At 47.9% G+C, this 27,108-nt stretch overlaps 1 protein-coding gene across 3 annotated transcripts in view; it reads left to right on the forward strand.

Annotated features, from left to right (window-relative positions):
- Nucleotides 1-6,418: 6,418 nt before the first annotated feature.
- ECE1 (endothelin converting enzyme 1) overlaps nucleotides 6,419-27,108 on the forward strand; it is a 59,939-nt gene continuing 39,249 nt past the window's right edge. Inside the window, exon 1 of one of the 3 annotated variants that reach the window (XM_035117815.2) lies at nucleotides 6,419-6,528. In XM_035117815.2, the coding sequence (XP_034973706.2) occupies nucleotides 6,526-6,528 (3 nt within the window). In that variant the 5' untranslated portion in view covers nucleotides 6,419-6,525. Of the gene's footprint in view, nucleotides 6,529-12,041; nucleotides 12,870-21,250; nucleotides 21,600-27,108 lie in introns of those variants that run through there. The other 2 variants (XM_035117814.2, XM_035117816.2) reach the window with 2 other exon arrangements.

Here is a 27,108-nt window from a genome sequence, read left to right on the forward strand (position 1 = left end):
CGTGGGCATCGCCGGACTCCCCGCGGGCCTTTTTAAAGGGGGAGAGGGAGGGAGGGGGACAGGGAGTGTCAGTCACTGACCCCCCCCCCTCCCTCTTGGCTGGGAAGGAAAAGGGACTGGCTGCTGCCCCATCCCAAGAGCCAGGCGGGACTCTGCTGCCCTCTGCCGGGCGGGAACGAAAAGGCAGCTCCCTTCCTCTGTCTCCAGCGGGCGGCGGGGGTTGAGCGTCGGAGCAGCTGCTTGGCATGCAGAAGGCACCGACCTCAATCCCGAAAGGCAGCCTCCCCAGGCCCCGACAGTGTGTTGGTGCTGTTGGTGTTTCTTCCCCCGTCTTCGTTTTAGATCTCGTTGTGATTCATGTGGGAATTGTCATTTAGTCCAACCCCTCTGCCATGCAGGATTCTAGGCTAAACCATCCCTGACAGGTGGGCCATTCAGCCTCTGCTTAAAAACCTCCATGGAAGGAGACTCCACCACCTCCCAATAATTAGATAGTGTTCATTTATTGTTTGTGATTATCTTTGTTATATTGTAGTTGTGTGTGTGTTTTTCATGTTGCAAGCTGCCTTGAGCATGGTTTGAACTGTAGCAATGCAGCATACATATAAAATCGTGTGTGTGTTTCATTATTTCAAAAGAGAGGGGATGAGAACTGATGTGCTGATATACATAGGATATATTTTATTTATTTATTCATCTCATAAACATTTATGTGCACTACTTGACTGTAACAAACAAGCAAACAAACAAACCTCAAAGTGGTTTACAAATAAAAGATAAAATGACAAAAATTCTCAATAAGAAAAACCAACAGCAATAATTTGGTTTTGTCATTAAACTGACAAATACTGAACCATGCTGTATTCCAAATGTACATTTGTTTAGCATGAATACAAAAAAGGCAATGGCTATTTGATTCAATTTTAGTTCCTCACCTTTGATAAGTTAAATACAACAATACTCTTTTTAAAAAATGGTATACATATTTCTCAATCACTGTACCACTTCTGATTTTGCCTATTTCATTCACAGACTTGTTAAATGAGGGGGGGGGAGCTCTACAGGATTGGTGGGTGTGCCTCCAATCACAGGTGACCTGAGAAAGCGCTCTGTGTGTGTACACCTGTGGGCATCAAGAACTTGAGAGATGCACTCTTCGCATAAAACAGGTCGTAACCAGTCCAGCAGAATGCGTTTTATATCTACAAAGAGGGTCAGACAAAGAATTCCATGTCATCTTTATCTGAAACAATTATATCCCAGCCTTTTCCATTTTTTTTTAAGTTCAAGGCATAACCAAGCAGCATTACTAATGAATCAAAAAGTTGGGATGAAACATTAAGTTAGATAAACCTTAAGCAGATAAACGTTTTAAAAAACGGCAACCGAGTAACTAATTAACAGAGTACCTCCACAGCTTGCTCCCTGCCGGCAAGAAGGCACAAGGAATTTTAGTACCGAAGAAAACAGCAGCAGTTTCTCATGGTGAGAAAAATATAATAATTAGCAGAGTTGCTGAGACATTAGCCGATTCATCCGTTGTTTGACTTTAAAAGATTTCCAACAGTTCACCAGGCAACAGTTTTAATTTTAATTTTTATGTGAGGAATTCTAAAAACTGCAGATGTCGAGGGACAACACACACAACACAACACAACCACACAGCTTCTGCTGGGCGCTCTCTCTCTCTCTCTCTCTCTCTCTCTCTCTCTCTCTCTCTCTCTCTCTCTCTCTCTCTCTCTCTCTCTTGCAGTTCCAAGCATTGGCCAGCAGGCTGCAGACTTGGCAAATAAACGTCCCCCCACCTCCTCCTAGCGCTGTCGGTCTCTTCTCTCAGAGAGCAGCTCTGGGGCTGCTGCTGGGGCTGCAAAAGAAATATTTTTAAAAAATAGGGAGGAGGTGGCTGAGGTGCCATGATAATATAATAAGAGCCCTTCTGGATCAGGCCAATTGCCTATCCAGTTCAGCATCCTCACAGTGGTGACTGGGCACATGGCAGTGAGGAATTTGGAAGGGCCATCCAAAATGCACGCCATCCAAAATGACACCCCTAGGTTCCTGACACAAAAAGGTTGGCCTCCACTGCTACCCAGGCCCCAGAGAAGCGACGGCCCTGCCAATAGCCAGAGTGAGGTATCCACCCCAGGCAACAGATCTGAGGGCGTGATGGAGGGGACAGCAACCGCAACCCCCCGTTGTTCATCCTGAACCCTCCAGCCATGTCCCTCTCCTGGGTCCCCTAAAGTGCTCTTTTGGGTGCGTTCATCACCAGCGTTGAATGGCGGCACCCTTTCTCCATTTCCCTCAGGCAGCAAGATATACCCTGGTACTGCTGGCCCCGTCCCAGAGCAGTACCAGGGTGGTACTTGCAAACAACTCTGGATCACTCGCGCCAGTGAGCCAAGCTGCATGCAATGCAGGAAACGCACACCTATGTTTACTGAGTGTGAAATTATACGGGGGTGTCATTTTAAAACTCCCTGGGCTGCTTCCATAACCACCCTTTAAAAGACAGGGCAAGCCGATTCTGCTTGAAAAGCCCAAAGCCCATCTCCTGATCTGCCCTGCGCCTAGAAATCTCCAATGAGCAACATTTTCCTGCTCCAGATCTGCCCTCCAAAGGTTTTGGACTACAATTCCCATCAGCCTCAGCCAGTACGGTGCAAAGGACCACCGGAGGCAGCCCTGCTGTACCTTGTTTTCTACCTATTTGGGTGCAGATTTTGGGTGGGGGGGGGAGCATTCCATAGGGGCTGCCGAGAGGAGTTTGGAGAGAAAACAGCTGGAGTTGGATGCAGCTGCTGCAAATGACCCTTGAAAATGCCCCAGATACTTCTATAGCAGTTGCCCTTTTATCCACAGAACAACCTTGGGAGGTAGGCTAGGCTGAAAGACAGTAACTGGCCCAAGGCCACCCAGTGAACTCTCTGGCTGAATAGGAATTCGAACCCTGCTCTCCAACATTCTTATGCACACCACCACACTGGGCTGAGCTGCGGCTAATCAGTTGGGTTGCACTCTGCACATGACTAGAGGCCCTCTTTTCTTCTTTTTTCACAAGTTCCAAGATTGTGTTCTGACACTTAAAAAAAAGTGGCATGGAATTGAACCTTGGCACAAATAAACTCCTTTCTCTCTCCCCCTCCCTCGCTGCTCTAAATCTGGATCTTCCAGCTGTCTGGGCAGCTTTTAAAGTCGCCCTGTTGTTAACCTTGAAAGGGCTTGCAGAAGGAGGTTTGACAATGCTCCTCTGGGGGCAGGACGGGTGGGTGGGTAGGAGGGAGGCTAAATATTTGTGAACCTGGGATTTCTGCAGACGCAAGACTGTTCTGCTTGGACGTCTACCAACTCATCTTGAACTTGTGTCAAAGCTAAATTTTCTGTGACAAAAATACTGTGGCTTCCCTGCTGTTCCTCAATTGTAGTTCGGTTTGGTACTTCCTTTAAACCGGAGAGGGGTAATGTCACTTGTAATGATGGTGGTCTGGTTTTAATTATAGCAGGAGAGAGAGATGGAAAGAGAAAGAGAGAAGGAAGAGGGGTGGAGGAAGGGATAGGATCTGCTCAATGCTTCTCTGCTCCTCTGCAAATCCTTGCAGATTCTGGGACTCCTTGAGCTGGTAAGTGCAACCAGGTCTTTAATGCCTCAATTTTCCTCCCCAGAGCAGACTTCTCTGATGTGATGCCCTCCAGATGTTTTGGTCTACATCTCCCACCAGTCCATAAGAAGAGCGTTGCAGGATCAGGCCAAAGGGGGCCCATCTGGTCCAGCATCCTGAGCACAAGACCAACTCTCCCCTCCTGCAGTTTCCAGCAACGGATTCAGAAGTATTGCTGACTCCTCCTCTTAGGGAGTTTAAAACATCTGGAGAGCACCATCTTTGGGCTGGCTGGCTGCCTTCTCTCCTCCTCTCTCTAGTCTATCTCTCTCGTTCCCGCAGCCCAACCTCTTCCCAAAATCTCAGACAGGCTCCACGCTGGGCACAGGCCACGAGAAAAGCCCACCTTGACTCTACAGTCAGTATTCATATTGACATTCGCAAGCCAACCAAGTCATTAAACTGTTTGCATGTCTTGTGTCAACCAGTTTTAAAACCCAAGGGTTATTTTTAGGATGAGGTGGAGATACTTACAAATTGTGGGGAGGGGGGGAGCAGTGGTACAGTCCCCCAAGAACATCTCCTGGACAGGCTTGCCCCACCAAAAGAAAGGGGTGGTGTGCCCTTGTCGGCTTCCTGACCCACTCTTTTGCTTCGGTGTCAGATTTGCACAGAAGTTGTTGCTCACGGCGGATCGAACAGCAGGTTTCATTTCGTTTTTTTTCCTTTAAAAAACTGGTTTATTAACATCAACCAAAGATGCAAAAATAGCAAAAGGGGAAGCAAAGCATCAAAAAAATTAAAGCACAAAATGTCACAGCTTGGAAGGATGAAAGTACCAAGATCTAGTGCAGCTCCAAAGGGATATTAAAAGTATTCACTCATACAAAGGCTCCCTTGGCAAATAATGAAGATTTGTAAAAATAAAAGTATTTTCCACCTGTGAGTTCCGTCATGATTGAGAATGAAGGTTCCATATACAGTAGTCTTAAATGAGCCAGACATTTGCAGATAGTGGTGGCAGGGAGCAACGGTGTGCCTCAGTATTTGTGTAAGAAATAAAACCATGTCATAAATTGGGGGGGGGGAGAGACACTATCAGGGTAACTGTGGGCAAAGGTCCTGGCAGGGCTGCTCTGAGTCCGTAAAGGTTTGATACCACAATGTCTGTTGCTATCTGTAACGGAAAGAGAAGAGTTTCCATTCTGCAAACAGAACGGCCTTAGACTGATTTGATTACCAGAGAAACCAGAAACCACCAAGTGAGGGGGGAGGTGTTCCAGGAGGAAGCAAAAGGGGAAAGAGGCAGAGTGGCATCTGTCTCCTCTCTCTGTAAATAAGGTGCATTGCGTCAACACCAAAAGCAAATGGCCACCGTGTTGCTAGAATCTGCCCCTCTTTGTTTCCCCCTTCACTTTATTCCAGTTTTATCATTATAGTTAAAATTGCACACAAGGTTTTTTGTTTGTTTGTTTGGGGTTATTTTGCAACAAGAATAGAATCGTAGAATCACAGAGAGTTGGAAGGGACTCAGGGGTCATCTAGCCCAACCCCCTGCAATATTTTATGGTTGTTGTTATTTATTTATTTATTTATTTATATTATTAATTGAATTTATATACTGCCCTATACCTGGAGGTCTCAGCATATAAATTCAAAATAAAAACAATAACCCAATAATAAAGGTAAAGGGACCCCTGACCATTAGGTCCAGTCGTGACCGACTCTGGGGTTGCGCGCTCATCTCGCATTATTGGCCGAGGGAGCCGGCGTATAGCTTCCAGGTCATGTGGCCAGCATGACAAAGCCGCTTCTGGCGAACCAGAGCAGCACATGGAAACGCCGTTTACCTTCCCGCTATATCGGTTCCTATTTATCTACTTGCACTTTGATGTGCTTTCGAACTGCTAGGTTGGCAGGAGCTGGGACCAAGCAACGGGAGCTCACCCCGTCACAGGGATTCGAACCGCCGACCTTCTGATCAGCAAGTCCTAGACTCAGTGGTTTAACCCACAGCGCCACCCGGGTCCCTATAATACCCACCTCCAAAAGAACCACATTTTAAAAGGGATGTAGATCAGATCAACCAAAGGCCTGGTTAAAAAGTAATGTTTTTGCCTGATGCCTAAAGCTTTATAATGAAGGCGCCAGGCGAACTTCCCTGGGGAGAGCATTCCACAGATGGGAGAGAAGGCCCCGTTTTTGTGTGCCCCCCTCCGAATCTCTCCGAACCTACCACTATTAGAAAGAAGAGGTAGACAAAAGAAATATTTAAGGAAATAACTTCACACCCATACCACCCACAGGTCTCAGGATGCTTCACAACATAAAATCACAATATAAAGCCACAAAAGACATAATAAAAACAAAAACACGAAGAATCCAATAATCCCCCCTCTTTTAAAAGGGCATTGGAGTAGCTTAAAATAATTTAGCTCAGTCGGTTACAGCGTTGTTCGAGCAACGCCAAGGTTGCAGGTTCGATCCCCGCAAGGGACAGCTGCAGATTCTTACATTGCGGGTGTCCCCTCGAACTGTACGATTCTATCAGCTATCCAGGAGCTGATATACTGTGTACTAAAACGGCGATGATGGGAGTCGGGAGCCCAGAGGCCTCCGGAGGGCCAGCGGCATCCTCCCTCCCTGAAGAGGCGCACCTGGGCACGAGGAAAGGGTTAATTCCCGGGCGAGGAAATCCCGCCCATGCCGCCCCCAACCCCGGGCGCGGATTGGCTGCACGGGGCCAGGTGCGCCCTCCCGTCCGGCCGCCATTGGACCGTCGGCCCGCCGTTCCACTCCGTTCCTCCGGCCGGACTGAGGCGCCGCAGCAGCGGCGGCGCTCAGTTCGCGCGCCTCGCAGCCTCGCGCGCAGCAGCTGCCCGGCCAGGCCGACGAGGGGACGGGAGGCGAGCGCCGCGCAGCCGCCATGGTGAGTCTGGGCGCGGGATGGAGAGAGGGTGTTCGGCCAGGCCGCCGCGAGGCCTCGGTCGGGGCCGGACGCCTGAGCTCGGGCAGACAGCCCGAGAGAACGCCCGGCACACGGCTAGTCCTCAGCGCGCCCAGGCGGAGAAGGAGCCCCTGGGTCGCGAGAAGGGAGGCGGCCTAGCAAAGGCGGCGCGGAAAGAAAGCCTCCAGGTGCAGGAGCAGTCTATCTCTGAATGCCTGAGGAGCGGGACGCGGCGGCAGCAAGGGCGGGGAAGGTTTCTCCCGCTTCCCGGTTTTCCGGTGCCGCTTTCGAGCTAAAGGGACCGCATCCAGGTCTCTGCGGCCCTCAGGCTGGTTGTAGGACTGGGCGGAGGTTGGACTGGATGACCCTTGGGTCCCTCCCGACTCTAATAAATTATGCTTTTGAGGTTTGTACATTTCACTAATTTTACAACCATTTTGACATTTCAAAACTTGACTTCCTTCCCCCTCTTTCTGAGGCTCCTTAAGTTTATTTTTAATATCAGCTGCATATCCATATTAACTTAATTTGCTCATTTATTCATCTACTTTAAATATATGGTCTTCAATTTTAGAAGGTTCTATTCCCGGTGCCCTGACTCTCCTCTTGCCGTGTCTCCTACCCAGGGCTGTCTTAAGGTTATGGGGCGCCAGGGTGCAAAGATCTGCCCGGCACACACACACACACCCCGGTTGCCCAGTACTAGGCACACAGGAGGGCAGAGCCTGCCCCGGCCACCTCAGCATCTCGCTGGCTCGGTTGCCCCCGAACTCACGGCGCAGAGCCGTCTGCAGCAACTCTTGGGCCTTGAACTCACGGCCTGGTGTCCCTGAGAGCCCGGTGCCCCACACCCCCAGCGCCTATGGATAAGACGGCCCTGCTCCCACCCGACAGTTGGCTGGCCCTTGTGTATATGTGTGCACGGAATTGGAAATCGAGGCACCCCAAACTGGGGGAGCAAATTTGGAAAAAGATTTCCAAATGTCATGCATGCCTCCAAATACCCATTTTTGCAGAAGGAAAAGCTGCTAGTGCTGAGATACTGCCCCCCCCCCAAAATGAGCAAAAAATGCAGACAAAAAAGGAGGCACCCCCTTTCCACAGAAGACAAGATAGTTTGGGGTGGGCAGTAAGGCTGGGCTATATATCATCCCGTACCGGTCCATATTGGGATACCAGTTTCATAATTTTTGACCTGGTGATATATCACGAAACATGATGCATGTGTTACGCAAAAATCACAATGTGGGAAAAACCGTGAAGCCAGCCAACTCCTCTACAGATCTCCATTCTTATTTCAGGCATTGTGATATATCGGTATATTGCGATGTTTAGCTGGTGATATACAGAGGTGGCCAACTCCCAAGAGACTACGATCTACTCACAGAGTTAAAAACTGGCAATGATCTACCCCCTTTTTTGGGGTTTAGGTCAAAGTTGTTGAGTTTTTTCAGGGAGGAGGTAAAATGTTGAGCTTCTTTTAGGGAAGCCACAGTTGTTCAGCTTCTTTGGGGGGAGCCAATGATCTACCAGTGCGCTAGTCATCAGGAACCTCGGGGTTACAGGTGTTGTGATGGCCATGGGCACCACAGAGTTCAACCCCCTGCAATGCAGGGATATGTAGCTGTCCATATTGACCTCTGGGTGAAACTGTTGTGCCTTTGGCCTGATTCAGCAGGGCTGCTCTTACACCCTCAAGGCCATGTCCTAACATCTGTTGAGTCAGAAACAGCCAGGATTGCCGGAAGGCCGGCTCCGGTCAGGCCTGCCTGCCGCAGTCTCGGAGTCTGGCCTTGGGACCAGCCACATGCCCTGTGCCCATCTCTGTGCAAAAATGTTGCATTTGTAAGATTGGGAGGAAAATAGCACTTGTGAGTCTGCATGAAAGGTTTTGAATAGCCTTGCAGAGTAGACTCAGGTGTTTTGACGGGTTGAGGATTTTTAAAGCATTCCGCTTTTTGCTTAGGACGACAACAAAGGACACTTGCAATCATAAAGCGTTTTGAAGCTTAGCCTGATGACAGAAACCAATTAGGTTAATTCTCGCTGAGAAACAATGGCACGTTGTTATAGGTTTCTGACAAATGTAGAGGTTTTGCAGTTGTTGAGGTTTTAGAGTAGCCTTCCTCAGCTCGTTGCCCTCCAGGTAATTTGAACTACAGTTCCCAGAGAGCACAGCCATAGCCCAATATGGCTTGGGTTGATGGGAGCTGTAGTTTGAAAACCTGGAGGGCACCAGGTTCAGGAATGCTGTGCTGGAGTATTAGTATTGGACTATGGCGTTTCAGGTTTGCTGTGGCTACAGATATACTGCTTTGAGCTTGGAGAAAAGTTGGGATATGACTATGATGAAGAACCTTTCTATAAATGGGTATGTGATTCCCTGGAGTCCCTTCTATTCTCATTGATCTTTGCCATGGAAGGCCCTCCAAGTGGCAGGAACAGAGGAAGGAGAGGGCCTTGAAGGGACCCAGCTTTATATTCTAACTTTCCTCCTTTGAAAGCAACTCAGGAAGCTATTTTGAGACAGGGTAGAGGAGAGTTTGCAAAGGGATTGCAAGGAAGGAAGAGTTTAAAATACTGGAGTAAGAATTAAAAAATTGCTCTTGAGATTCTCTTGTATATCTTCTGGAACAGCAGGAGCAGCCTCTCTGTAACCACATCATTTGAAAATGATTTTATTTTAAAAGAGAAACGAATGGGGGGGAAGTCACAGCAGCTGTTTATAAAAAACGAGCAGGCAGCTGTAAAGCTAATCTGCCTTCCCACCATGCGTCAGAGTGGAGTCCTGTGGTGTGTGCATTTGTGTGTCCCGGGAACATTTCTCGGGTTTGTGGGCTGGCTGCTGACCCTCCTTGCAAGCAGAGACCCCGAGGAATGGCGGCTGTTGCTCAGGCTGCCCCCTCTTTGCAGGGGGGGGGGGAGCCTGCCTGCCTGCCTGCCTGCCTGCCTGGTGACCTTTGCTCCTTGCAAGGGAGGCTGTTTTGCAGATGCAGGGCAGAGGCCCTTTTGTTGTCCAGCCCCCGGGGAGGCCTTTCGTGTCCACTATTGCTGCCTGCTTTTCCAAGAAAGAGTCGCCTGCCTATCGCAGCCCCCGGATTGAAGTTGGATGAGTTAGTTTTGCGAGGAAAGGGTGGGTGGAAGAGCAGGAGGAGAGCAGCAGCAACCCCCACCCCCCAACCCTTGAGCTTTGACGCAGTTCGTTGACGTGGGTTTGTATTGTGCCAAGGAACAACCAAACAGTGGTGGGGTTTGCATGCAGTGAGGGGTGGGGGGGTGGGAGACTCAGAGCCTGACACCTCTGCTGCTGGGGCTGCTGTTCAGTAGTTGCCTGCAAATTTCGTAGCTCAGTCTGTGCAGAGTTTTCCTCCCGAACTGCAAAAAAGGGCCTTCCAGAGCTTCTCTGTATCTCTTGGAAACGTCATTTTCCATGGCTTGTCTTTCCAGGGGCTCCCTAAGATAAAGGGGTTTGTCCTGCTCAGAGCAGACTCGCTGCAGTTCTTTTGTATCTTCACGTCTTAAAATTTGTACACTGCTTGACAGCTTTAAAAAGTCCTCAAAGCTGTTATGCTAAAAAATAAAAATAGAAGCCGATAAAAACTACCGTAACCACAATAATCTAAAGCATCTGAAAAGTTGAAATGACTTTAGATGAGAAACAGATCAAAACTCAACTTTCTGTTTTTTTTTTTAAAATACATTTTATTCCGATTTTCCAAATTCAACAAATTAACAAAACCAATCTTTTATACAAAATCTTATATTCACATCTTTTACCTTGCTCCGCCGAGCTATGACTTCCCCCCCTCCCTTCATGCGGTTTTCTTGTTAATTCCCTTTTTTGCAGTTCCTTTTTTAACATATTGGTCAATTCGTAAGGTTTATTTTAATCCTGCGAGAGTTTTTAATGATCTACAGTTTTTCTCCATATAGTCCACATATTTACTCCAGTCCTTTTGAAACCTTGTCTCCCCCTGGTCACGAATCTTGCATGTCAATCTAGCAAGTTCAGCATAGTCCATCATTTTTATCTGCCACTCCACAATTGTAGGTAATTCCTGTAGTTTCCATTTTTGGGCTAACAAAGTCCTAGCCGCGGTTGTTGCATACATAAACAGTGTTTGATCTTCTTTTCTAATCTCTCCTCCTATTATTCCTAACAAAAATGCTTCTGGTTTTTTTGGGAAGGTATATCTAAACATCTTTTTCAATTCATTATATAAACTTTCCCAAAATCTTTTAACTTTTTCGCATGTCCACCACATATGATAAAATTCACCATCTTTCTCTTTACATTTCCAGCAACTTTTATCACTCATTCTATACATTTTAGCTAACTTAACTGGAGTTAAATACCATCTGTACATCATCTTATATACATTTTCTTTCAAGGCAGTACATGCTGTAAATCTTAAAGTTTGATTCCATAGTTTCAACCACGCATCATATTCAATATTATGCCCCAAATCTTTTGCCCATTTAATCATCACTTCTTTTGTCAACTCATCTTTTGTATACCACTCCAACAACAGATCATACATCTTTGTCAAAAGCTTTGTTTTGCCTTCTAGCACTTCTATTTGAAATTTGGATCTTTTATCCTCAAAACCTATTTTTCTATCTTCTTTAAGCACATCATTTATTTGATGGTATTCTATCCATCCTGTTAACACTCCTTTGATGTCCTCAAAAGGTTTTAAACTCCATCCTTTTTCAGTTTTCGTCAAGATTTCCTCATACGTGGCCCGCCTCTTTTCCATATTTACTTTCTTAACTGTTAATACCTCTGCTGGTGAGACCCACCAGGGTGTTTTAGTCTCTAACAGCCTTTTATTTCTTTCCCACACCTCGTACAGAGATCTTCTTATCACATGATTCGTAAACCCGGTATGTGATTTCTTTTTGTCATAACATAAATATGCATGCCATCCAAATCTATTGTTAAAACCTTCCAAATCTAACAAGTCCGTATTCTCTAGAGTTATCCATTCTTTTATCCAACAGATACAGGACGCTTCGTAATAAAGTCTCAAGTCTGGCAGGGCGAATCCACCTCTTTCTTTCTTATCTACCAAAATCTTATGTTTTATTCTAGGTTTTCTCCCCTGCCAGACAAATCTTGATAAAATCTTTTGCCACTCTTGGAATTGCCTCGTACCTTTAACCACAGGTATAGTTTGAAATAGGAATAACATCTTAGGTAATACATTCATTTTTATTGTTGCAATTCTTCCTAAGAATGACATTTTCATATTAGTCCATCTTTCCAGGTCTTTCTTTATTTCCTTCCATACTTGTTCGTAATTATCACTGTAAAGATTAATATTCTTTGCTGTCATCCATATTCCCAAATATTTTACCTTTTTAGCCACGTCGAGTCCATGTTTTAACTGTAATTCCTGTTTTTCTTCTTTCGACATATTCATTGCCATAACCTTGGTTTTTTGTCTATTTAATTTGAATCCTGCCAATTGACCAAATTTCTCCATTACTTCTATAGCTCAAAACTCAACTTTCTGGACAGGCTTAGAATCCTAGGGTTGGAAGGGACTCCATGGGTCATCTAGTCCAACCCCCTGCAATGCAGGAATCACAACTAAAGTGTCCAGGGCAGATGGCCATTCAGTCCCTGCTTAAAAACCTCCAGTGAAGGGGAATCCACCACCTTCTGAGGGTGCTCTGACTGTCAGAAAGTTCTTCCTGATGTTGAGTCAGAATCCCCTTTCTTGTAACTTGAATCCATTGGTTCGGGTCCCCCCCCCTCTGGAGCAGGAGAAAACAAGCTTGCTCCATCTTCCATGTGACAGCCCTTAAGGTATTTGAAGATGGCTATCATATCTCCTCTCAGTCTCCTTTTCTGAACCTTTTCCAACTCTGCAGTATGCTTTTTGAGGCGAGCCTACCAGAACTCCAAATGCGGTGGCAGCACAGATTTGTATAGTGGCATTATGATTTCGGCAGTTTTATTTTCGGAACAGGAGGAGAGATCCAGCCCCAGTTGTGGTGCTGGCTCAGCCCCAGTGGCTCTGGAAGGTTTGCAGAGGCTTCCATCAGAAAAGATGGGAAAGGATGGTTTCCTTTTGCTGTTTTTCTCTTTCTCTGTGTTTTTTGTTTAGTTTCTTTTTATCATACTGTATTATGAAAACGTTTTAATAATTTTTATTTTTTTTAAAAAAAAAGGTTAGTAGAGCATGGGTTGTGGGTTCAAGCTTCCTGCATTGCAGGGCGTTGGACTAGATGAGCCCTGGGGTCCCTTCCAACTCTACGAATCTTCGCTTCTATTATGGAGAAGGGAGCCAAGCCAGGTTAAGAACAAACAGCAAGTAAGTGGCTGGAGGACATTTCTCTAACTCTCCCTGATAAGGAGCTATTGACAGGAGATGGGCACATTTGCATGGGCGATAATGGGCTACTGTTTGACAAGCTGGGCTCTGGTGCTCCTGTGCCTGGGCCAAGAGGCATCAGTGAGTGCCCTGTGTGCCAGGGCTTGCCTGGCGCTTTGAAAAGGTGGCACCCGTCTCCCGAGCGTCAAGAGCCGCCGTCCCCAGAGGGTGAGGGCCTCCCCTGTGGGCTTTTCCCCCAGCCCAAGAGCACGTGCTGAATCCAACATCAGAACGACACCATTGTGGCCTAGTGTTTAGAGCAGGCATCCCAAACCTTCGGCCCTCCAGATGTTTTCGACTGCAATTCCCATCATCCCTGACCACTGGTCCTGTTAGCTAGGTATCATGGGAGTTGCAGGCCAAAACATCTGGAGGGCCACAGGTTGGGGGTGCCTGGTTTAGAGTGTCGGCCTGGGAGAGACCAGGGCTCAAATCCATCCACCCTCCGCTCAGCTACGAAGCTCGCTGCGTAACGCTGGGGCCACTCACTGCGTTCCCTCCGCCTAACCTAGCTTGCAAGATTGTTGTGGGCATTAATTGAGCAGGGGAAGAACCACACACACTACCTTAAGCTTCCTGGAGGACAAACCTGGTGTGCCAATGCAATAAATAAAGCGGTCCCATCTAAATCAGTAGCCCTAACTTAGCCGTGCCCATTCATTATTATTATTTTTTGTTTTATTCCATATAACCCCAGATTTTTCCCAGTGTTCTAAATTAGTCAGAAATTAAATGGAAAGCAAAATGTCACTTAAGATGTGGATTTGAAATATTTCCATTGACGCTTGAATTAGTTTTATGCTGGATTGTTTTATTTAATGTTTTAATGTTTTGTAAACTGCTTTGAATTTGTTCTCTAAAATACAAAGTGGTATATAATAATAATAATAATTTATTTATTTATACCCCGCCCATCTGGCCAGGTTCCCCCAGCCACTCTGTGCGGCTTCCAACAAAATATTAAAATACAGAAATCCATCAAACATTAAAAGCTTCCCTAAACAGGGCTGCCTTGAGATGCCTTCTAAAGGTCTGGTAATTGTTGTTCTCTTTGACCTCTGGTGGGAGGGCATTCCACAGGGTGAGTGCCACTACCGAGAAGGCCCTCTGCCTGGTTTCCTGTAACTTGGCTTTTCGTAGTGAGGGAACCGCCAGAAGGCCCTCGGCACTGGACCTCAGTGTCCGGGCAGAACGATGGGGGAGGAGACGCTACTTCAGGTATACTGGACCGAGGCCGTTTAGGGCTTTAAAGGTCAGCACCAACACTTTGAATTGTGCTCAGAAACGTACTGGGAGCCAATGTAGGTCTTTCAGGACCGGTGTTATGTGGTCTCAGCGGCTGCTCCCAGTCACCAGTCTAGCTGCCGCATTCTGGGTTAGTTGTAGTTTCCGGGTCACCTTCAAAGGTAGCCCCACATAGAGCGCATTGCAGTAGTCCAAGTGAGAGATAACTAGAGCATGCACCACTCTGGCGAGAGTGCCATTTGGCTATGAGATTATTTATCTGAGTCTCTGTTTTTCCCCACCCCACCCCCAAGGAGCTCCAGGTGACATACAGGATTCCCTCATCCTCATTTAAGCCCCACAACAACCCTGTGAGGTAGGTTGGGCTGAGAGGCAGTGACTGGTCCAATATTGCACCCAGCAGAGCGGGGGGCTTGAACCCTGGTCTCGCCCAGGTCTTATTCCAGTGCTTTAACCACTGAACCACACTGTCTCTCTGTCCCCTTGCTTTGTGGGGTGTCAGGGGCGGGAGGGGGCGAGAAAGTCGGCATGGCGCCCTTCCTACGTGTGACACTTGGAACACCTTTTCAGGCATAGAGGAACTGAGCAGGGCAGCCCTCCAGCCTCTCGGACTTCAGCCAAGCTTAAAAGAGCCTTAAGGCAGAGGCTCTGTGAAAGAAGGATGAGCAGGAGCCTGGAAGGCCAAGCCTGGCTGTTCTTTTTTGGGGTGGGGAATCCTTTCCTGGAGAAAGAGGGTCTCCTTGGATACTCTAGCCCTGCGTTTCATGGTTGTTGTTTTTCCAAAATGCAAGCGACTGCTAGCAAAAATAACTCATGCAAAAGCTCTCATGAAGCCATACGGTACTTTTCATGCATTCCTCTTTCTTGCAGTCAGTTGGATCGTTCCTTTGGGGTGGGTGGGGAGCATGAGTTGCTTTTAAGGGAGCCATGGATTTTGGCGGGGGACCTTCCACAGAGAAAGGGAATGTGGGGGCCTCTGGTAGCCCTGCACTTTTTGAAGACTGCCCTGAGCTGATGAAGGCAAACATGAGCTGAGTCCAACTGGCTTTGGGGAGTGGGTGGTCAGCGTCTTCCAAATTGGGGGGGGGGGAGAGGCAGCCCTAACAAGCCCTTGAGAAAGTACTCGGAAATCCTTCCCTGCTCACTGGTCAAGTTGCGGGTGTCCACCCACCCGCGCCTCCTTCCATAAGTTGGGACAAGCAGTTCAAAAACAATTTGCAAAACTGGGATAAAGAACCGTCTCCAAAGCCTTGTTTGGGTGGGAGGGGGGCAGGGAAGGAGAGAGAGGCAATGCTTAGGCATTTCCTTCCCCACCCAATTCTTTTGTGTTTGGCAAAAGCAGAAGGTGCAGTAAGGATTCAGGGATCCAAAATCAAAAGCCCCGGAGCCAAGCCGCATTTCTTTGCCAGCTTAGGGAAATCCTTCGGCGCACTCTGGGTGTGTAACAGCTCCCTCTCTCCAGGGCAAGCTTAAAACATGCTCTGTAAGCTGTGGATGGGAGCCTCCCCAGTGGTGCAGCTATGGGAGCATTCAGAAGGGACTCGGCACATTATTTCCCCCTAAGGAATACTGGGAACTGTAGTTTGAGGGTGCTGGAAATTGTAGCTCCATGAGGGGGGTATGCTACAGTTCCCAGGATTTTGGAGGGAGGAGAAGGGAGTTTTATATGTGCCTGTAGTGTGTATGCCGCTTCCCTCTCTCCTCCTCAGTCTCTGCTATCTATCTATCTCTATCTATCTATCTATCTATCTATCTATCTATCTATCTATCTATCTATCTATCTATCTATCTACCAGTATCTATCCACACATACACACACACAAACCCTGCTTCCTGTCCAGAATGTGTCAGCAGGAGGGAGTGCCTTTCCCCAGGAAACAGGGTGTTGGCAATGAGTTTCCAAGAATCATAGACTCTGAATTGTAGAGTTGGAAGGAACCCCTGAGGATCATCTAATCCAACTCCCTAAAATGCAAGAATCACAGATGAAATGATCTCATGACAGGTGGCCTCCCAAAGTCTGTTAAAAACCTCCAATGACAGGGGAGGCCACATCAGAAGCTGTACAGTTTTGGGGAACCAGGCCCTGCCATCATCCCAGAGTGTTCAGCAAGACTCGGACTTGCAGGCTTTCACCTGACCATCTAGCACAGGGGTAGGCAACCTAAGGCCCGTGGGCCGGATATGGCCCAATTGCCTTCTCAGTCCAGCCTGCGGATAGTCCGAGAATCAGCATATTTTTACATGAGTAGAATGTGTCCTTTTATTTAAAATGCATCTCTGGGTTATTTGTGGGGCATAGGAATTCTTTCGTATATTTTTTTCAAAATATAGTCCAGCCCACCACATGGTCTGAGGGACAGTGGACCGGCCCACGGCTGAAAAAGGTTGCTGACCCTTGATCTAGCAGGTCAAGCTTAGAATTGAAAGCTTCTGAGTTTCTCTGGAATCATTTGTTTAACAAAATTTGTAGACTGCACAGTAATAACAATAGTAAGCTCTTTGCATGAAGCAGAGTAAAATGTTTATCAAAAATAGAGATAATATCAGTAAGAGTTGATTTGCTTGGGTTGGCTTGCTGAAGCAAAGGGCTGAATCCAATGAAGGCCTGCTCTGTTTAGGACTAGCATTGAATACGCCCTGAAGCCTTGTACCCAGAATCAGTCCTACTTGGAGTAGACTCGTTGAAATTAATTGATACAGCCCAGCATTTTAAAGTGGTCTCTTTAAATGAGTATTACTTGATGTCAAGAGGCAGGGAGTTCCAAAGCTTGCTGTCCTGGAAGAGGAGCTCCTTGCAGATGCTGAACAAACTTTAGGTGGCGCTTGGGAAAGTGTTTTTTTCCCTCCATATCCTGCTCTTCAACAATAGATACCCAGAGAAGCGTGCAGAAAAGGAGAATAAACAAACATTAGTAGAATAGAAAACGGCAAGAATGAGCTGAGATGGGATCTCTTGCATTGTTTGGGTCTAAGTTTACACGGGCAGGACGGAGGGGAGAGGTTTGTGTGTGTTGCAAAAGTGCACAGCTTTTGGGTGTGCACAGGGACCACATTGCCCTTTTGTCTGACGCTGGCTTTGCCCACGGCTGAGGGTTTTGAGGTTCCTTGTATCCTGTACAAAATCCACAAGCCCCGTTCAGTGCCTTGGGGGAGGACTATTTCCCTTTCCTTCTGCTCCAGGCTTGCCCTCCCGACAATGTCCCACCCCTGGCTTCTAGCAGTGTTGGAGAATTCTGCCAGGAACAGAAACAGGAGTGGAGATTGCTGTGATTGGCATTTTCACTGGAAGTTCTGGAGCGGAGATGGTGCCCGTGGCATTTGCTGCTGTTGTTTCCTTAGCCCACGAACTTTACATAAACTGTTTTGTTGTTTTCTGTGTCATTTTTCCCTTTCCGCTGAGATGCACTGAATTTGGTTAAGTAGTTAATCACATTCATTGCAAACAACAGTGTAGGTTTTACGAACCGTAGCAGAAGAGAGATGCTGTGGGTTGGAATGAGCACAGAACAGGATGGAAATTTCTGCTCCCTTACACCCCATTTCCCCTTTAGAACAGGGGTGAGCAAACTTTTTCAACAGGAGGCTGGTCCACTGTCCCTCAGACCTTGTGGGGGGCCAGACTATATTTTGAAAAAAAATATGAAAGAATTCCTATGCCCCACAAATAACCCAGAGGTGCATTTTAAATAAAAGGACACATTCTACTCATGTAAAAACACCAGGCAGGCCCCACAAATAACCCAGAGGTGCATTTTAAATAAAAGGGCACATTCTATTCATGTAAAAACATGCTGATTCCCGGACCGTCCGTGGGCCGGATTTAGAAGGCAATTGGGCCGCATCCGGGCCCCGGGTCTTAGTTTGGGGACCCCTGCTTTAGAAGATGTGCTTGAGGCAGGGGGATGTGTTTTCATTGTGGGTCAGTGCAGCCCCCAGCCTGTCTTTGCAGGTTGCCAGTGGAGGAACTGCTGCTTAAACTTCCTTAGACGCCTCTTCCCCACGCCAAAGCTCAGAGGACACTTTATCTTCTAGGAATCTGGGGATCGCCAGGATCTCTTTGTTCCATTCACTTGAGTCCCTTCTCACCACCCAACCAGTCCTGGCTTGCCTTGGCTGTTCCAGAGGCTGGCTGACTTCTGGCTGGCTGCGACCTGATTAAGTGTGTGTGTGTGTGTGTGTGTGTTTGGCAGCAGGGGCGGGGGGGGGGTTTGATGTTTGGGCTTGGCATCTGCACGCATAGCCGTAAGTCCCTAAGTCTGTGTAATGAGCCTGGCAGGTGGCAAAAGCTCTTTGCCTGAGCCAAGGCGGCTGGCGCTCAGAGCCAAGCTTCTGGGGCACTGATCCAAGAGGTGGGGAGAGGAAGGAGGATGCCTCACATGCTCTCTCTTTCCCTTGGTCCATCAGGTAAGGCTCAGGAGAGGTAGAGGTTTTGCTCAAGCCAGCTGCTTTAGATACCAAACCCCTCAGGCAGGCTATTTTTCAGTTTTTTTCATGGGAACAACATGTTAGGGAAAATTACAAAGAGGCAAGTTGTGTTGGGACACAGAAAGGTCCCTTCTCAGCTGCCATCAGATGCTTGGTCCCTCTAGCTCAGTGTGTGTGATCTACACTGACTGGCAGCAGCTCTCCAGAGTTTCAGGTTGTGGGAGGGCCTTTCTCAGCCCCTAGAGATGCTGCTGGGGGATTGAAGCTGGGACCTTCTGCATGCAGGGCACCACTGAGCTAGGGCCTTGTTGGGTGTGCTTAGGGGGATGTTTTGGTGATGGGGACAGCTTCCCTGCAGCAAAGTTGTTTAATTGCAAATGGCACTATCTGCACCTCCTCTTGCGTCATCATAGAATCATAGAGTTGGAAGAGACCACAAGGGCCATCCAGTCCAACCCCCTGCCAAGCAGGAAACACCATCAAAGCATTCTTGACATATGGCTGTCAAGCCTCTGCTTAAAGACCTCCAAAGAAGGAGACTCCACCACACTCCTTGGTAGCAAATTCCACTGCCGAACAGCTCTTACTGTCAGGAAGTTCTTCCTAATGTTTAGGTGGAATCTTCTTTCTTGTAGTTTGAATCCATTGCTCCATGCCCGCTCCTCTGGAGCAGCAGAAAACAACCTTTCTCCCTCCTCTATATGACATCCTTTTATATATTTGAACATGGCTATCATATCACCCCTTAACCTTTTCTTCTCCAGGCTAAACATACCCAGCTCCCTAAGACGTTCCTCATAAGGCATCGTTTCCAGGCCTTTGACCATTTTGGTTGCCCTCCTCTGGACACGTTCCAGCTTGTCAGTATCCTTCTTGAACTGTGGACACAGTACTCCAGGTGAGGTCTGACCAGAGCAGAATACAGTGGTACTATTACTTCCCTTGATCTAGATGACAAGGATATTCATTGAAGAGAGGACAATTGAGGCTTACTAGCCATAATGGCAATGCTCTGCCATGTTTGAATTTCAAACAGTCCCATGTTTGAAATTTGCCAGGCACATTTTGCACCTGGCTATCGGCCACTTGCAACCAAGTGAAGATACCTGGGTGCCAGGATGGGACCTGACATCTCCATCTGAATGTGCGTGCCTGTGGATCCTTGGATCTGGACTGCCTTCACGCACTAAACACCACATCCTGTAGAAATATGTCAGTACCCCTTGGGTGGGGGGGGGAGTACTGGTTGTAGCCTGTCTTCACTTCCTACCCCACCCCACTGCCCTGCTCACAGTTGTGAAGAATATTCTTACGTTTTCAATGGTCCCTGTCACCATTAAGAAAAAGAGGTTGGAATAGGTCAGTATATATGTGGGACTGGCCTTGGATCGAGTGACTTTTCTTCTTTCAGTTCTGAAAGCGCTTCACCTAGCTCAAGATTGCCGTCTGATCTAGCAAGTTGTTTTAACTGAGAATCAATCACATTCAGTCCATCATTAGAAAAATAAGACTTTTAGAGCCATCTTGTCCCAAAATGGCAACTAGACATCCCATTTTGGTGCCTGCTACCTTGGACTGTGGAGCAGTTTGGTGTCTAGCTTGTGTATCTGAGTTTCTAACACAATTGGTTTCCACAATTGGAGGGGGTGATGCTTCTGAATACCAGCTGCTGGGAGCCACAGGAGGGGAGAGGGCTGTTTCCCGCAGGTGTCTGGTTGGCCACTGTGAGAGCAGGATTCTGGATCAAATGGGCCACTGGCCTGACCCACTGGCCTGATCTACATCCTTCCCTATCCCTGTAGCCAGAGATAATCTCATCCCACCAGTTCTCTGCATTCCACCAGGTTCCCATTATGCCACTTGTAATTCTTATATTTTGAGAGAGCGCTAGTGGCTAGAAAGACCAGTGGGGCAGCTTTTTTTTGTTGTTTTAGGATTATTGCTACATTTATATATCACCTTTGCTCCAGTGTCTGTGGCTTCCCCCACCCCTCCTTCTGCCTCAAGCATCACATCTTTTAAGTGCCAAGCTAAGACAACCAAGCATTTTAAAATTGGTTATATCTGTCTCCCGCTCGCTCAATGGCAGTGGATGGTTTTTACCCCCTTGCTGCCTTATAACTTCACTTATTTATTTCATGAAAAATTATACACTACTTGATGTGTGTGTATCTACAAGCATATACTGTATAACATCTTTCCAGCAACCCTGTGAGGTAGGCTAGGCGCAGAGGCTGGCTGGCTGGCAGCTTTCCTAGGCTCCTGTGCTCCCAGCTCCTGTCCTGTACAAGTTTCCACGGATGTTCCTGGAAGCTGCCTTGCACAGAGAGTCGGCTCAACGCCTACACTAACCGGCAGCGAAGACTCTCCAGCATTTCAGGCAGGGAATCTTCCCGGACGTGCCTGGAGATGCAACCATTGGGGATTGAAGTGGGGGCCTTCTGCATGCCAAGCAGCTGCTCGGCTTACAGCGCTTCCCCAAGCAGGTAGCCCCATCTGCCCTCGCAATGCATGCCTTCTGTGGGACGGAGCCTGAGAATGTACAGCGGTGTCTGTGGGAATGCTGTTAGCCAACTTCCCTCTCCCCCCCCCTTTGCAGGTTGTAATGGATGTTTTCTCTCCTCCCCCCCCCCCTTCACCAGAGCCACAAGTGTGGAGCCAGCCAGCTCAGAGAGGAAGAGATTAATAAGGGTAGTGCTGTGGGTGGGCACTGTCTCCGGTTCCAGCAAAGACTGTGAAATCCCGGCAGGGGAAGTGATTCACTGGCCTGGGAATGGCAAAGCCTGCCTTTATCTCCCTTTCGCACGATTTTCCTCTGGCCGTGAGCTCTGGACGAGGAGGCAGAGGCAGCCCTGCGGTCGCTGCCGGGGACTCTGAACTATCCAAGGCTCTCTTGACATCTGTGATTTTGGGGTGCGCCTGCGAGAAGGAGAGAGAGGGTCCTGCAAGTCCCCCCAGATCTGCTGGTCTTTCTCACGGGCCAGGCTAACAAACGAGGTGAGCAGGGCTTCCCGTTTTCCTTTTTTCCGAGGCGGCAGAGAAGAGACTTTGAATGCATTTGCTTTGTTGTTGTTGGTTGTTGTTTTTTAAGGAGAAAGTGTGTTTAGAACTGTTTTTTCCTCCCCTGCGCAAAGGAAGTTGCTAGAGACAGATACGCTTGTATGAACTTGTTCTCCCTCTGCCAGATTTCTAAAAAGGCGGGGTGCCCCCCCCCCCGGCCATGCTCCTTGAATTGTTTGGATTGAGCTGTCATGTTTGCATCAGGCTTATTTGTGGCAGGAGGAGGGCTGCCCCAGAGGCTCTGGGGCTTGGCCCTGCCTATGGCAACTTCCTCCCAGGTTGAGCGCCTTAGCCCTCCAGTGAGCATAACCAGGCCCAGCCTGCCTGTTTAATAGCTTCTGGATAAAAGAACATTTTAACGCCTACTTAACTCCTGTCCAGGCAGCCTCCACCTCACTTTTCCTATCCACAACCTGTATATTAATAGCCAGTCTGTTGCTTCCTGTTGGTTGGCTTGCGAAGAGTCTCAGAAACAGTGATACATAGGTCGGTTTTTTTTATTTCTTCTTTGTTCCGAAACAAGCAAGATGGACTTTGTCACCTTGGTGCCACCCTCTTGATAGTTGTCAGCCATGCATTGCAACTGTGGTGTTTTTGCATCCTGAGGCTATTCAGTTTGGGAGTTGACCTGGAGCCCAGGTGCTTTGCATGGATGAAATTACAGGTTTGCTCCTCGTTGGGAACCCTGGGGAGCTTCTTCCAGCTAGGGGAGGCAAAACTGAACTCCCTGTGTTTGTGCTGTTAACACAGTGCGCTGTTGGGGGGGCTTGTAGGAACACCTCGGAGACCTCCAAATATAAGAAGGGAACAAGTGGGGAAATGCCATTGAATGCCGAGTGAATGCCGAATGTCTGAACACCATTTTCCCCCCTGCAGTGACATTTATTGTTATTCATTTCATTTTATTTCTATACTGCTTTATATTTAAAAAAAGCAACCCTCAAAGCGCTTTAAAATATCAAATCAAACAATCCAGAATAAAACAAATTAAAGCTTCAAGGAAAATATTTCAGATCCTACTCTAAAGTGGACATTTTGCTTTCCCTGTATTTGTTTACCTACCTGCCCCATAGCAGAAGTACTCTAGGAAGCTAGTGTGGTGCAGTGGTTAAAAGTGACGGACTAGGAGCTGGGAGATCAGGGTTCAAATCTCCACTCAGTCATGAAGCTCACTGGGTGACCTTGGGCCAGTCACAGCCTCTTAACCTATCTCACAGGGTCGTTGTAGGGTTTAACTGAGGAGGTGGGGGAGGGGAGAACCATGTACTCTTGGAGAAAAAGGTGGGATATAAATGCAGTGAATAATCTCTTACCTGCATAGGAAAACTGGAGATGTCAGTCACCAACTGGGCATTCAGAAATCTCCACCTGGTCACAATTGGACCTGCGCTAGTTGCAAAATGCGCCTGGTGCCTGGCTAATTTCTAACACTGGTGACCCCCTTCTCTCTCCTTGATTTCACCTCCAAACACATTTGCACTGCGCCCCCCCTCACCCCCCAGACTTTACTCTTCCCCAGCAATGCTTTGGAACTAGATTTGGGGAATCATCAAGGCTTCTCCACGAGGGCGGAAGAGGACATTGAATTCAAATCACCAGCTGAAAAAGATTTTTAAATACTGTATACTTTTCCCAAAAAAACGGAGGCTTTTTTATTGGGTCATATAGGACAAGAGAGTTTAAAAGGAGATCAAGTATTATTTATGTATGTGACAACCGCAGCAAGGACTTTGTTAGCCCCAAAATGGAAAACCCAGGAGTTGCCAACGATCGAAGAGTGGCAGACGAAAACAATAGACTATGCGGAATTAGCAAGACTGACTAGCAGGATCCGAAACCAGGGAGAGGCAAAGTTCCAAAAAGACTGGAGTAAATTTGTGGACTATATGGAGAGGAACTGTAGAAGTTTAAAGACACTTGCAGGATTGAAATAAATCCTACGAAATTACTTTAAGAAGAGGGAGTAAAGGAACTGCGAGATAAGAGTTGATAAGAAAACCAAAGGAGGGGAAGGAGGGAAGTCAAGCTCGGCAGAGCATTGGGAATTTGAGATAGGTGAATAGATGTTAAAAAGAGAAAATTTGTGTATGTTGTGTTTGTTGTTGAATGTTTTGTTGTTGTTTAATGTGTTTATTTGAAAAATTTAATAAATTGCTTTTTTTTAAAAAAAGAATTCAAATCACCAGAAAGGAGATTCCGACTGAACACAGTTCTCCCCACTCCTTGTTTAATCCTCACAACCACCTTGGGAGGTAGGTTAGGCTGAGAGGCAGCGACTAGCCCCCCAGGTCATCACCCCGTGAGCTTCATGTCACCGAGTGGGGATTCAAACCCTTGCCCCCCAGGTCCTAGTCCAACACTCTAACCACGCTGACTCTTGTGCTAAATGGGGTGTGTGGTAGGGGAAATCGGCAAAAGCCACAGGGTAGCTGCTTGAATACAAAAGAGCCTCCATAAGATGTTTGGGGCTGTAGCTGCTCCTGTGGTGCTGCCTGGGGCTGATGGAAGTTGCAGTTTGAAGCACCCAGAAGGCACCAAAGTTTGGGAAGGATGGAATGCAGCAAGACTGAGCTTGCCCTCACTGTGTCGCCAAAAATTGTTTGAATTGCACACAGAACTTTGCACCTTCACCAAAACAGGGGCTTTGAAAAAAAACAAATAGAGAGTACTACTAGTCTCCATGGGTCTTTTGGAGATACTGGAACTGGCTCAAAACAAAACAGAAAACGTAGAAAAGGCACAGCCTGCTGTATCCATTTGACTGCCGGCGTGCAAGAGACGAAGCTGAGTTTATTCCTTGGATCATAGAATTGGAAGGGACCCCCTGGCGCTCATCTAGTCCACCCCCTGCAATGCAGGAATCGCAGCTGAAGAATCCATGACAGACAGCCATCCAACCTCTGTTTGAAAACCTGCAATAGAGGAGAGCTTACCACCTTCCAGAAGTTATTTCTGGTGTTTGTCCCTTGAGTGGTGGATTTGCAGGGGTGGGGGGTTCCCCCATTAGGTGCGAAAAGGCTTCCCCTAGTAATTCTGGGGACTTTGTGGAGAAAACCCCAAGCGCCAGAGCCCTCTGCAAAACCCTTCGTTCCAAAGAAGCAGCGTGGATTTTTCAACTTTGCCTTCTATCTTCCTTTTCTGGGAAAGTGGAGGTGGAGGTTCCTCTTGTCAGCTGTGTCAACTGCACGGTTTCAGACATCTGGGGCTGGTTTCTCTCCTCCGCCGGCTTCCACGCATGTGACCGCATTTGTTCCACTGCCGTGCAAAAAAACCTCTCCCTTTCTGCCTGAGCCGAGGGCGCAGGGAAAGAGCTTGATGTGAAAGACATTTGTCCCTTGATGCGGTGCAAAAAGCTGTTGATTTCCTGTATAAGCTTATGGGGTGAGCAGCAGCCGTGAAGAAACAAATTCCGTGCTAGGGGCCATTAGGAAACAAATTGAAAATAAAAGTGCCAGTATTATAATGCCATTACACAGGCCAGGGGTCGGCAAGGTTTACCTCACCTGGGCTGGTTCACTCCAGTGGAGATCCCTCTGTGGGCCGGATTGCGCGTGCACGCGATTTCCGGCATCTGCGTCTGTGCATACGCGATTTCCGGCGCCGCGGAAGCGAGTCCCTGCACCGTGCTGCGCCGGTTTAGCACAGTGTGCGGGGACTCACCGAGCAGGCAGCTCGGTTCAGTGGCGGCTCGTGGGCCGGTTAAACGACCCCTGTGGGCTGCTTGTGTCCCATGGGCCTTAGGTTGCCTACCCCTGGTTTAGGCCATGTTTGGAGTACTGTACTCTCTGTGTATGTTTTGTGGAGGCTGTACTGCTGGGCTCCAGAACAGTGGTTAGCCCTTCACAGCCGATTCCTGCTCCCTGTAACGCTTCCCCAAAACAGCATTTCCTGCTTTTGGCTCATGTAGCTCAAGTGGGCGGGCTTTAAAGATGCATGCAAACACACACACACACACATGGCTCCTCTTACCCCTCCAAATGTCAGGATGCAACCCAAGGCTCTTCCAGGCAAGAAGCGATCACCTCTTGGTGTGCAAGGAGCTGGTGCAAAATGTCCTTCCCTTGCGCCAGGGTTTCACTTGCACCCAAAGTGGGCGGTTTGATTTATTTATTTTTCCCGGACGGAGCATCTGGGCCCCTGGATTGAGGAGAGGTGGTTGGAGAGGCGAGTCCTGCTAGAGATTGGGCCTGGGGACTTGGGGAGGGGAGTTGTTGTTTTGTCTCTGGTTTTTTTCTTTCTTTCATCGAGGTCGCATGCAGTGCCCGCCATAGCTGCCAATTTTTCCCTTTTCTCGCGAGGAAGCCTATTCAGCATAAGGGAAAATCCCTTTAAAAAAGGGATAACTTGGCAGCTATGGTGCCCGCCCTAACTCAGAGTAGACCTGTTGCAATGAATAGCCACAACTAACATGGACAGGCCCATTAATTTCAGTGCGTCTGCTCCGAATACAACTTAGCTGACTTGCAACACTTAGTTTTTTAAGGCCACCACATGAGTTAAATAGAACCTCATCGTTCAGGAGCAGTATAACTGCAAGGGGCTGATGCTGTTGCTGCATGTGGGGCCACCCTGGCCTGATCCTGTGTGTGTGTGTGTGTGTGTGTGTGTGTGAGGGGGAGAGAGAGAGAGAGAGAATAAGAGCTGTAAGGTAGGGTAAAGGTTTAAAGACCCCTGGACAGTTAAGTCCAATCAAAGGTGACTATGGTGTTGCGGCGCTCGTCTCGCTTCCAGGCTGAGGGAGCCGGTGTTTGTCCACAGACAGCTTTCTGGGCCATGACTAAACCACTTGTGGCGCAACTGAACACTTGACAAACCAGAGTGCACAGAAACACTCTTTACCTTTCCGCCACAGCGGTACCTATTTATCTACTTGCACTGGTGTGCTTTCAAACTGCTAGGTTGGCAGAAGCTGGGACAGAGCAACAGGTGCTCACTCTGTTGTGTGGATTCAAACCGCTGACTTTCCGGGCTCAGTGGTTTAGACCACAGCGCCACCCGCGTCCCTATAAGAGCTGTAGAGTTGGGACGCCAAGGGTCATTTAGTCCAAGAGATATGGTCATTCAACGAAGAGACGCCACCACCTTCCGAGGGAGTCCCATCCACTGCCAAACAGCTCTTACGCTCAAAAGTTCTTCCTTATGTTTTTTCTTCAGTTTCTCCCTCTACCTTCTCCTTGCTCTCACTGTTGGGAGGCAGTAAATGCCCCTGAATCCCTGGACGGCCACTGTGAGTACAGGATCCGCCTTCAGGGCTCATCTTCTGTTCTTCTGGGCGTCCGTCTGCAAGCCCCTTTATCCCTCCTTTGGGCCAAGAAGGAAATTGTGGCTACCCACCTGAGAGCGAAGCCAAGATTGCAGGTTGTAGAGTTGGATGGGCCCCTGACGATCGTCCTGTTCCTTGCATTGTAAGAATATGCAGCTGCCCCATATGGCCACCTTGGCATTA

This window comes from Zootoca vivipara, chromosome 6 (genome assembly GCF_963506605.1).
Source record: "Zootoca vivipara chromosome 6, rZooViv1.1, whole genome shotgun sequence".
Classification (NCBI taxonomy): Eukaryota; Metazoa; Chordata; class Lepidosauria; order Squamata; family Lacertidae; genus Zootoca; species Zootoca vivipara.